The sequence below is a fragment of the Syngnathoides biaculeatus genome, chromosome 4 (assembly GCF_019802595.1).
Source record: "Syngnathoides biaculeatus isolate LvHL_M chromosome 4, ASM1980259v1, whole genome shotgun sequence".
NCBI classification, from domain to species: domain Eukaryota; kingdom Metazoa; phylum Chordata; class Actinopteri; order Syngnathiformes; family Syngnathidae; genus Syngnathoides; species Syngnathoides biaculeatus.
Window position 1 is genome coordinate 11,525,344 of NC_084643.1, and position 11,138 is coordinate 11,536,481.

At 47.8% G+C, this 11,138-nt stretch overlaps 1 protein-coding gene across 2 annotated transcripts in view; it reads left to right on the forward strand.

Moving 5' to 3' along the window:
• kcnip3a (Kv channel interacting protein 3a, calsenilin) overlaps window positions 1-8,907 on the forward strand; it is a 29,075-nt gene extending 20,168 nt beyond the window's left edge. The window contains exons 1-7 of one of the 2 annotated variants that reach the window (XM_061816860.1): window positions 1,327-2,568; window positions 5,306-5,430; window positions 6,094-6,163; window positions 6,244-6,422; window positions 6,612-6,716; window positions 6,834-6,896; window positions 8,005-8,907. In XM_061816860.1, coding sequence (XP_061672844.1) covers window positions 2,457-2,568; window positions 5,306-5,430; window positions 6,094-6,163; window positions 6,244-6,422; window positions 6,612-6,716; window positions 6,834-6,896; window positions 8,005-8,052 — 702 coding nt within the window. In that variant the 5' untranslated portion in view covers window positions 1,327-2,456 and the 3' untranslated portion in view covers window positions 8,053-8,907. Of the gene's footprint in view, window positions 1-1,326; window positions 2,569-5,305; window positions 5,431-6,093; window positions 6,164-6,243; window positions 6,423-6,611; window positions 6,717-6,833; window positions 6,897-8,004 lie in introns of those variants that run through there. The other variant, XM_061816859.1, reaches the window with a different exon arrangement.
• The last annotated feature ends 2,231 nt before the right edge of the window (window positions 8,908-11,138 follow it).

Here is an 11,138-nt window from a genome sequence, read left to right on the forward strand (position 1 = left end):
TTTTCTCCGGGTGGGCACTCCGCTTTCCTCCCACATCCCCAAAACATGCAAGATGAATCGGACACTCGAAATAGCCCCGTCGCTGTGATTGTGAGTCTCGATGTGTCCTGCGATTGGCTGGCGACCAGTTGAGGCTGCGATTGGCTCCAGCACTCCCCGTGACCCTCGTGAGGATAAGCGGCTAAGAAAATGGATGGATGGTTAGTTAAGCACAGGTTCAAATTGTACTTCCTGCTACAGTGGCTTGCAATGATATAAAATATACTTTTGGGGTTTCAAAGCCGTCTTCACAAACATTCATGTTCCTGTATTTTGATGTACTTGAAATTCATTTTTTCTTTTTGGCTCCCGAGGCGAAATTTCCCGGCGTCTCAACGTTTTGCATGACGTTTTTGGGCCTTGGGAGTTCATATTTTTGCTCTTCTGGAGCCGTGTTGACGTCTTGGGGTGGGAGCGACTTGGAGTCAGTTTTGCCACGACAATTACAGCAGCAAGGCTGCAGGCGCCACATTAGCCTTTTAACCTTAATATTGCTCAGCATCGGCAAGTCATAAATGGAGCAAAAGCAGCGGTAATGTTCTTTTCTTTTCGTCTTCCTCATCAGCCTCCTGATGCGATTGCTCCTTCCTTCAAGCCTGCCGTGATACACCCGGGTTGAGCATTACCTCTCATTAATTATACACGCGGTATCGAACAGGTTTTCTCTCAGGCTGCCTAAATATGGAGGACTTCTCCGGGGTCACGAAGGACATTCGTCATCTGTCAGTCGTCGTAAAATAAAGAAAGAAGTCGCATCCTCACCGTGCTCACGTTTCTACTTGACCTCGTCGCATCCTCGCGCATCTTCTCAATCATCAACCGCACTCAACGTCACCGCAATGTTTCCAAAGAACATCACGCAATTGTTTGACTTCTATCTGGGCATTTGAAAGATTTTTTTTTTTTGACGCGTGCTCAATTGATAAAGCCTCCATTTTTGTTTTTGTGTTTGTGAAAGTTCTGCGAGCAGCTGAGTCGGCGCATCCCGAGACTTCCAAACGGTCGGTGGGCCGACGCCGCTTTGCTGTTTCAATCTTTTTCAGTCTTTTCAACTCCAATCACATTTTTCAGCCAGCTCGGCCTTATTTTTGGGCGACATCCATGTAAGCTTGATGTTTACAGCTGCACACCTTTTTCCATCTACAGTTTTTTTTTTTTTTTTTTTTCCTGCATTACTGACCAGTCATTTCCTTGCTTGATGTTGTTCGATTTGGCGAGTTGGAATTTTTTCATTGTTCGTTTAGTTGAGATCGTTTTCCAAAATCGCTTACTGGGGGGAATTCTGACTTCAACTGGTAGAGTATCCAAAAACAATGATCACTTGTTGTATTTTGGGACTCAATCTCCAAATTAATCAAATATCTATCCAATAAGGTCATCCGGCTATTTCTAGCTGTTGTTCTGAATGAGTTCACCCTCGTCGTCTAACCAGTGGGAAGAAGGTGACTCTGCTGTTCCATTGAAGAAATCTACGGACCTGTGATATAAGAGATGTCCACGAGAGGGAGGCAAAGAGCCACGTTCTCCGTCTGTCCGTTCGTTGCTCTTTGAGCAAGTGTAACAGAACCTGAGTGAGGAGTGAACGTTCCCTGTTCCCCGTTCCTGTTCCCTTTTTTGATCGCTCCACGAACGTGTCAGGAGTCTTTTTTGTCGAATCTTTGCGAGCGTCCCGGAGGAGACGGCGGAACAATTGCGAAAGTGGGTCACGCGGCTAGCGGAGGAAATCTGACTTATTTAGCTAAAGTCACATGATTGACTTTTGACACAAAGGCGGTGAATTTCTTGTCTTCGTCAGGAAAACAAAGAAGAAGAAAGGAATAGTGTGACGTCGCCAATGAACATTTGGCTTGGAGTCATTATCTGAGGAGTCATTTTGAGTCATTATTTGAATCCACTTGCTGCACTGGATTGGCATGTCAATGCAGGTTCTACGACGCTAATTCAATTAGTAAACGACGTCATTCTGTAACTGGTGTGGCATATGCAGTATTACTAAGAATGGGCACCGTTAAGCTAATGCTTTTTTTTTTGTACTGTGCATATTCCCGCCACTTGGGAGCTTCTGAAAGTAACTAAAAAGTTTCTTTTTTCCGAGGTAACGAGGGCAACGCTCGTCACCTTTCGCGTGCAGACGCGCCCGGTGAAATTTCCCAAAATGCAATCCGTTGGAGGGACGGAGGGAGGGCGCAGAAAGAAAGAAAGAAAGAAAAAAAAGGCCGCTCAATTCACATGGCAGAGGCGGCGAGCTAAAAAGAGGCACCGCCGGGAAGGAGCGTGACACAAAAGAGAGTGACGAGCGAGCGCGCCGGCAGGTTTGGCGGCGCAACCGCGATGAGCAAATAGCGGCAGACAGACAGACAGACAGACAGAGAAAGAGCGACGCCACCGTGGAAGGGAAGTCAGAGGACGAGGGCAGGATGAGCGTCCGTTGGGAGACGGAGGGCCTGCAGACGGTGGGCATCGTGTGTCTGGTCATCATGTTCCTCAAACTGATGCACCTGCTGGGCCTCATCGATATCACTGAGACGGGTGAGGGAGCCCACTTGGCCACTTACTTTGCTGAACTTGAAGAGGATTCCGACACAAACCCGAATCAGTGGATTATTTTTGTCACAAATCGATACCGGGCGTTCTTATCCTGTTGACGATATTTTGACAAGTGTCGCCTGCTCGTCACGCCGTGCGGAGTTACGCCAACTCAAGACTGAAAGTTTCTGCGATCAACGAGTCAAAACTTGTTAGTTGAGATACATTTAACGATGCCTGTTTTGTCAAAGTAAACACCGAAGGGAAGAAAGAGAATAGATAGCGGTGATGATTGCGGTCCTCCTATCAGGCAGGCCTGTCCGCTTCTTCGCAGTCGTTTACTTTTACAAGACAATTTGTCGTCACCGCGTGGACCGTGTGGCCACGGCCGGCGACCGTCGTTTTGCCCTGTCCTATTTGCGGGCGAGGGCAGTGGAAGGTGTCATAGGGACTCCAAAGATGCGACGTCTGGTAGCCCGAGACCGCAGCAAACAATCGCTCTTCATCTGAAATGTGATTTTTAGGCGCACGGAACTTGCCCACTTGGGAAGCAAAACTTGAATCCAAAGCATTTTCTATACCATCAAGACACAAAAATAAGATGAGTTAGTGAGCAAACATGAGGTTTGACAATGTCAAGGAATCCAGTATAAAAGTTGTGACATTGGTTCAAGGGCACCTCCATTATTATGGACTGTAGTGTTTCTCCATCCATCCATTGATGCATTTTTCCTCACTCGTTTTATTTCTGGTCAGGGACTCAGACACGGAACAAAAGTTCCACTCCAGCGCCAGTCGATCGCATCATTTTCCATTTGAAGGACACCAAGAAAGGAAGTGAAGTTGAAAGAGGAGCCGATCATTTTTCGCGACGTGCGCGCCGTAGTGGGGATGATTTCGACCCCCCCACCCCCCCCCCACCCACTTTGTTTTCAACTCAACGCATGCCGCGACAGGCAGCCAGCGAGTGAGCAATTATGAGGGAGAAAAGAAGCGTTCAGCTTTTTAACGCCACTCCCGTTTGACGTCAAACTAAACAGCGAACGAGAGAATTTCCGGTTACGTATTCAAACATCGCATATTGCTTTGCCTTAGGAAAGTCAATTTAGTTCATTCCCACACACCAAACCAAATGTCAAAAACTGGCCAATGAGTAGCATTGGTGATGAAGATTTCAATACAAATAATATCAGAATTCTAGCAGGCATATACACCGTCGTTTCCGGCCTACAAGCCGCGACATTTTTCACATGCTTTCAACCCTGCGGTTTATGCGGCGATGCAGCACTAGCATTAGCGCGGCGCTAGTGTTAGCGCACCTGCTCATAAGCCTCGGTACACAGAGTTCAACGCCAGCGCTGCGCGAATGCTAGCACTGTGCGAATACTAGCCCCGCACTAACACTGGCGTGGCGGCCTTTCTGTGTAGAGAGGCTTATGACCAGGTGTGCTCCGAAGGCCGGGAATTACGCTACTTTAACTTCTGCAAAGAACAACTGATGTGACTGTGGCTTATGAGCTTATTCGCCATGTTTGTGCGCAAGGTTCAAACCCCCCACCTTGTGGAGTTTGTATGTTCTCCCCGCACCTGGATGGCTTTTCTCTGGGTACTCCGGCTTCCTCCCACATCCCCAAAGGTTGATCGAAGACTCAAAATGACCACAAGGTGTGAATGTGAGTGCGAACGGTTGTTTGTTTACATGTGCCTTGCGACTGGCTGACCGGCAGTTCAGGGCGCACCCCCCGCCCCCCACCTCCTGGCCTCAAGATAGCTGGCATTGGCTGGAGCATGCCCGTAACCCTCGTGAGGATGAGCGGTAGAGAAAATGGATGGTGCTATTTTGATTGATTGCAAAAACATTCCCCCGAATTGTTTACCACGCTGCCATTCATGTCAGTGGGGAAAGATGATTTGAGATGCAATCATTTTTGAGGGACGAGCACGCCGACGGGATGAAGTCAACACGAGGCCGAATCGGGCGTAGTGCGAACGTGGCCAATGAAAGCGTTTGGATGAACGATGTCTTTTTTTCGACCTATCTTTGCAATTCTGTTGATTTGAATGAACTTGTGTCGTTTCTCAAAGTCCCGACGTCCACCGGGCCGGCGTGCGATCCCTTTGCGAGCGTCTCGTCGACTGGCAACCCGTCCGCAATCGGTCGCAACTGACGTTACTCCCGCGACCGTGGACGTGACAAGATGCCTTCCAGTCTGCTATCATGGTCCAAATATCTCCATTGTCCAGTCTGACTCGATTTCTTTGTTTCTCTCCCACTGTCCCTCCCCCCGTCCTGGCGTCTCCTCTCTTGCCTAAAGACGGTGAGTACGGACGTAGCGTCATCATTTCTGGTCCCGTCCGTCCCTTTGATGTGATTTCTTTTTGGGTTCCTCCCGGCCACGCAGTGCTTTCTCTTAGTGTTTGTGAACTGGCAACCAACAGATGACATTGATTGTGTTTCAAAACAAATCACGCAGAAAATGTTTGGTGACGTTTCCGGCATTAAGAAAGTACCAGCAATTTTTGGGGTTTTGTTTGGTTTTGTTTTTTCCTGCCTTCTTGCTTGTGAAGACGTTCCGTCTTCAATTTGTAGTCCCAGCCCTCCCCGAACGTTGGCCCGTATCCACGCACTCGGCGTCTGTCCCCCGTCCTCCTACCCCCAGCTCCACCCCCCCCCCACCACTCTCTCTCTCTGCATCACTCCCTATCTTTCTTTCTTTCTCTCTCTCTCTCCGGTCCACAGAAAGCAGCGACAGCGATCTGGAGCTGTCGACGGTGCGGCACCAGCCGGAGGGTCTGGACCAGCTGCAGGCTCAGACCAAGTTCACTAGGAAGGAGCTTCAGTCACTCTACAGAGGCTTCAAAAATGTACGTTTGGGGAACTAAAAATTCTTTCTACTAAGGAGCTTTGTGTCCTGCTACCCACCGCTCGTACGTTCTCCAAAATTTGAGACGAGACCCGAAATGCTTTGACTTTTACTGGGTCACAGGTCATAAAGTCCCGCAAGCTGGTTTGCTGATCATCAAGCAGGAAGCACATTTCTAAATATTGAGCTGAAAAAGTTTGTGAACGTCCCTTTTTTAAACAAAACAAACAAACAAAAAATGTCTCCAAGCTGAAAATATCTGCCCGACAGTCCGGAGACCCACGTCGACATTTCGGCTGCAACGTCTCCGCGTGGAGTTTGAACGTTGTCCCTGCGTTTGTGTTGATTCACTCCCAAGTTTCCCAGATTTTGTTCTTTTTTTTTTTTTTTTTTTTTTGTTCCTGTCCAGCTTCTGGTTACCGCCGGCCCAGTTCACGTGCCCACGGCCTCTCATTACGAAACAAACCTCCACAGACATTCAGAAGTCATCAAACTAATTCCCTTAACACAAGAGAGTAGTTCAAAAATATGTCAATAAGATAGTGGTTGTCGCTGTATCCATTTTGAATGATCTCCACTGGTAACGTGTGGAGACAAAAACGTTTTTCTCAAACTTGTCATCGCTCAGCTCAGCTCATCTTTTTTCTCGCCATCCCTGGAGCAGGAGTGTCCCAGCGGGCTGGTTGATGAGGAGACGTTCAAGTCCATCTATTCTCAGTTCTTTCCCCAAGGAGGTCAGCGCTCCTCTCCTCGCTCCGGGTTGTATCCATGGCAACGTACGCGGAACCCTCACAGCCTCTTTCCCGCTTGACAGACGCGACCACGTACGCTCACTTCCTCTTCAACGCCTTCGACATCGACCGGAACGGCTCGATCCGCTTTGAGGACTTTGTCATCGGCCTGTCCGTGCTCCTCAGGGGTTCCGTCACCGAGAAGCTCAACTGGGCTTTCAACCTTTATGACATCAACAAAGACGGCTACGTCACCAAGGAGGTCATTCTTTCTTCATTCGTCTTTCATCCCACCATCGTATCGCCGAACTGGCCACTTTCATTGGGATGTGTCGGCATGCGACGGTGAAAAGTGTGCGCGCGTGCGCGTGTGCGTGCGTGTGTGGGGGGGGGGCGCGGCGGCGTGGTTACGGTATATGCATTTCCAAAATGACTTTTGCGTCCTTCGCAGGAGATGCTGGCAATAATGAAGTCCATTTACGACATGATGGGCAGGTACACGTACCCGTGTGTGCGAGACGAGGCTCCGTCTGAGCACGTGGACAAGTTCTTCCAGGTTCCCGATACACACATTGATGCAAATGAGCATAAATCCTGCAGTCGTTTCTGATGTGATTTTTGTTTCTTTGTTTGCTTTTGGTTTTGCTCTCTCCATCCTGATTCTCTGCTCCAGAAAATGGACAGAAACAGAGACGGCGTTGTAACCATTGAAGAGTTCATCGAGACCTGCCAGAAGGTAAATATGCAAAATATCCTCAATACGGTTTCCAAACTTGGGCTTGAGAACCCAAAGTGCATCTCCGGTATTGATACGAGGGGCTCTGAGTTTGTGGACTACGGAACTGCGGCAGAGGGCAAAAAGTGCCTGTGGGTGTGTGTCCCAATTTGAAGCAGACATATGAAATATGTGCGGTCGATGAAACATTTCATTCCTTGATATGTCACCAGCGGGCATTGAACCTTCTGAACCGCTGTAAAGATCAATTCATTATTATATTTTTCGAATCAACAAGCCCATTGGCCGGCATGCAGCTACGGAAGAGGGAACGTGAACAATAGCGCGTGAAGTTTTCTGCGTTTAATCAAGATGTGTGTCGCCCCACGGCCAAAAGCAGCGACAATGCTCCAGTCATGCTTGGATCGTTCTTGCGCACAGAAATGTCTTCCCGTTCGGCTCATTTAAAGGGAATGAGAGGAGCCGCTTTGATTGGCAGGGACCGAAGAAGTCCGCTGTGTTAACTCTCCACTTTTTCTTTGAATATGGCTGCCGCGGGGGTCCGCCAAATCAAATCTAGCCCACCTCAGTGCGGTAGGGCCGTGCTTGGTTTACAGGCCCATGCTCGATTCATATTTATTCTACAAAATGAAAGTATGTTACTGTTTATTATCCAGCCCGAGTGGATTTTATTTGAAGATATTTTGTATTTTACCAAGTCTCGTCCCCGCGGAGGAACCTTTTAAATTTAGACGATAAGGTGAAATGTTTCGGCAAAAGCATCCAAACGTGATTGTTCCGTCGTCCTCGTCCTCGTCCTCATCCTCATCGGGGTGACAGCTGACTTGGAGCCGATATCTCAGCTGGTATTGGGTGATCTGGACTTGTCACGGGGCAACTGCAGGACACACGTAGAAAAACGCCTCATGCATGACATAATCGTGGGTGGGAATGTGAAACGTTAGTTTTTTTCTCGCTCTCTCTATTTGTAGCCCGCTTCTGGCTCAAGGTCAGCTCGACCGAGACCCTGATGAGAATGCAAATATGTGAAATCGTATTGTGTTGTCATTTCGATGCATAAAATGTCGTCCATCTGATACTCCTTCCTTTCTATCCTTTCCTTGTCCAGGATGAAAACATCATGAACTCCATGCAGCTGTTTGAAAACGTTATCTAATTTATCATCAGGATCCTCTGACCATGTTTTTTTTTTTTTTTTTTTTTGTAATTGATATTTTTTCTTCACACAGCAGACCCTCACAAACACAACACACGCATCACTCATGGCACAAACACCAAATAGATGACATCTCGCCACTTAATGTAAGTAGCATAAAGATAAAGAAAGGAGTTTTCTATTTCTCACCAGGATTCTTTTTTTTTTTTTGGGGGGGGGGGGGGTCATTATCTATCCGGCAGCTCCATAAAGGACACGAGACGGGCTTCCTGGCGAGAGCGCACACCCTTTATGTGTTCTGTGCCCTTAAAAAAAGCCACAAAAGGACTTTTGTTAGCAAAGTGAAAGAAGAGCTCATCGCCAAATGAAAGACAAGACAAAGGCCTCACAGACGCCGCACAAAGTCGGCCGCGCTATGACCAAACGCAAAGTCAAAAAGGTGAAACGATCGCGTTTGCCACGGGAAATTAAGATTGCGCTCGGGGTTCACGTTTAGGCGCCTTGTCAATATCTGCTCAAGGGCATGTTTGCGTAAATACGCTGTCGACTTTGGAAACAATTCTGACCTGGACATGAAAATGTTGGGAAAAAATGTTTGGCGTCATCATCCCACAGAAGCCAAGCAGATTGCCGCCGTCTTTTTTTTTTTTTTGTATTTTACGGAGACGACTTTGAAAATTGTAAGCTGCGGAGACTTGACGTTATCTGTGCGCTACTGTGACGAACGAGCTCTGTAAACGTCGACTTTATGTTGGGTCTTCGGTGTCTGCTCGCATGCTGACTTCAAGTGCCACGGTTGAGCCCGGCCACACCTTTGTGACGCGGCTTAATAAAAAAAGCACTCGGCTGCTGTGACCTCGCCTCTCGTTGTTTTTTTTTTTCTCGGCCATCTTTTACACATAATGAGCTATCAGTTGATTTAACACGGGACAAGTGTGACATCCCCAGCAGGAAGCCCAACTCCAGCCGACGGCTTTTGTTCACATCCACGAGCCGGTGAATGTGTCCCGGTTCCCTGGTTTGGAATTTCTTGGGACCACTGCAGTCAAATAAAAGCTGCCGCGAAATGTCAGCCTTGTGCTTGCTTGCGTGGAAGCATCAAGATGTAACGATGCAGTTTCAAAAGCTTTTTAAATTCATTTTACAACGCCACCCATTTGAAAATATTCCTGGAATTCACTTGCATCCTTCAGCATGATGAAGTACTTTTAGGGTACTGTTCATCCATCCATTATCCTTGCCGCTTATCCTCACAAGGGTCACGGGGAGCGCTGGAGCCCATCCCAGCTGTCGACGGGCAGGAGGCGGGGCACACCCTGAACTGGTCGCCAGCCAATCGCAGGGCACATGGAGACACACAACAGTCGCACTCACAATCACACCGACGGGGCAATTTAGAGTTTCCAATTAATGTTGCAGGTTTTTGGGATGTGGAACCGGAGTGCCCACCCGGAGAAAAGCCACGCAGGCACGGGGACAACATGCAAACTCCACAGGGATTGAACTCGGGACCTCAGAACTGTGAGGCCAACACTTTACCAGCTGCTCCGCCGGGTACTGTTAATTTTTCTCATATTGGTGGCACGGAGGGCGTCGGAGTGGTTAGAAAGTCCGTCACACGGTTCGGAGGTTGCGGGTTTAGATTTGGGCTTGGGCCTTCCCATGTGGACTTTGTATGTTCTCCTTGTGCGTTGTTGCCTCCCACCGTCCCCAAAAATGTATGGCAAATTTAAAAAAAAAAAAAGCCTCTAAATTGCCAGCAGGTGTGAATATGACTGTAGTATTGTCTATAATCTGTAATAAAGGCCATTGACCCCTCCGTGGATATTGCGCAATCCGCATCACTGACCAATCAGAGGCCAGAGATCGGCATAAGCCAAAGCCCGTTTTTGCTCCCGCCATTTTCTCAGACAACATTGAATGGTCCAGTATCGGTTTAGTTAGCGTTTTATCGCGTATTTGGGTTATTGAACAAAAAATATGGTTAAGAGGCGTAGTCACGGACTTTGTAATCGTGACGACGGGTATCCCGAAAGGCGAGTCGGTGGGACTTCCATTGGTACCCTTTCCAAAACCGAAGACCCGGTACGAAAAATGCCTTCGATGGATCAAACTTTGTGGAAGACCGCATCATCAACTGAATCCATCTAATATCAACCGGAACACATATGTTTGCACCAAGGTATGCCCTATATCTGATTTTCAATACACGTCTCGTATAAATGAATTCGAAGTTCTTTGCTAGCGTAACATTGCTACGTGCGAACGATTGCCACACTTATTCTTTGTTGAGCAATATTTAGCGATGATCGGACTGCACAAACGTGTCGCTTTCTTGCTGCCTCGCGGCCAGAACCTTAACCAGACTGTGTTTGCGCGAAGATATGCCCTAAATTTGATTTTTAATACACGTCTCGTATAAATGAATGAGACGTTCTGCGCTAGCATAACTTTGCTACGTGTGAACGATTGAATGAAATCAGAAGCATGGCGTCTTTTACGGTTTGTCTTACGTCAGCGCACGTGGCGTGACGTCACTTCAGGAGGCGTGGTTAAGTGCCCTGTACGGAGGGGTCAATTGGCAAGTGACCAATTGAGGGTGATTCCTGCTTCTCGCCCAAAGGTCACCTGGGATGCGCAACCCAAGTGAGGATAGGTGCTACACAGAACGGATGGATGGATGATCACAGATACACATTTTTTTCCATCTCTCTCAATGCAAGTGACGTCGAGTGACGGGCAGCTATGAGTGAAGGCTCTTCCACTAGATGGCAGAAGAGACGATGAAGCTGCTTTTTTTTCCCCCCACCTGTCGCCATTCAAACGGCAGAATGGCTCATAACTTTGTGTTCACCGCATTATTGTATTCCGTTATTAGGAAATATTTTTCAAAGTACAAATGGTCGACGGTAGAAAGCAGCGTGATGTTTTCCCCCAAATAAGAAACAGTCTCATAAACCCCCCCCCCAAAAAAAAAAAACACATCGAAAAATGAGCCCGCGAAGGGATTGAATTGGAATTATGTTTTTCATAAGAAACAGCAGTAAAATGTGTGACTTTAATGCAGGATCAAACTATCGCGTGCA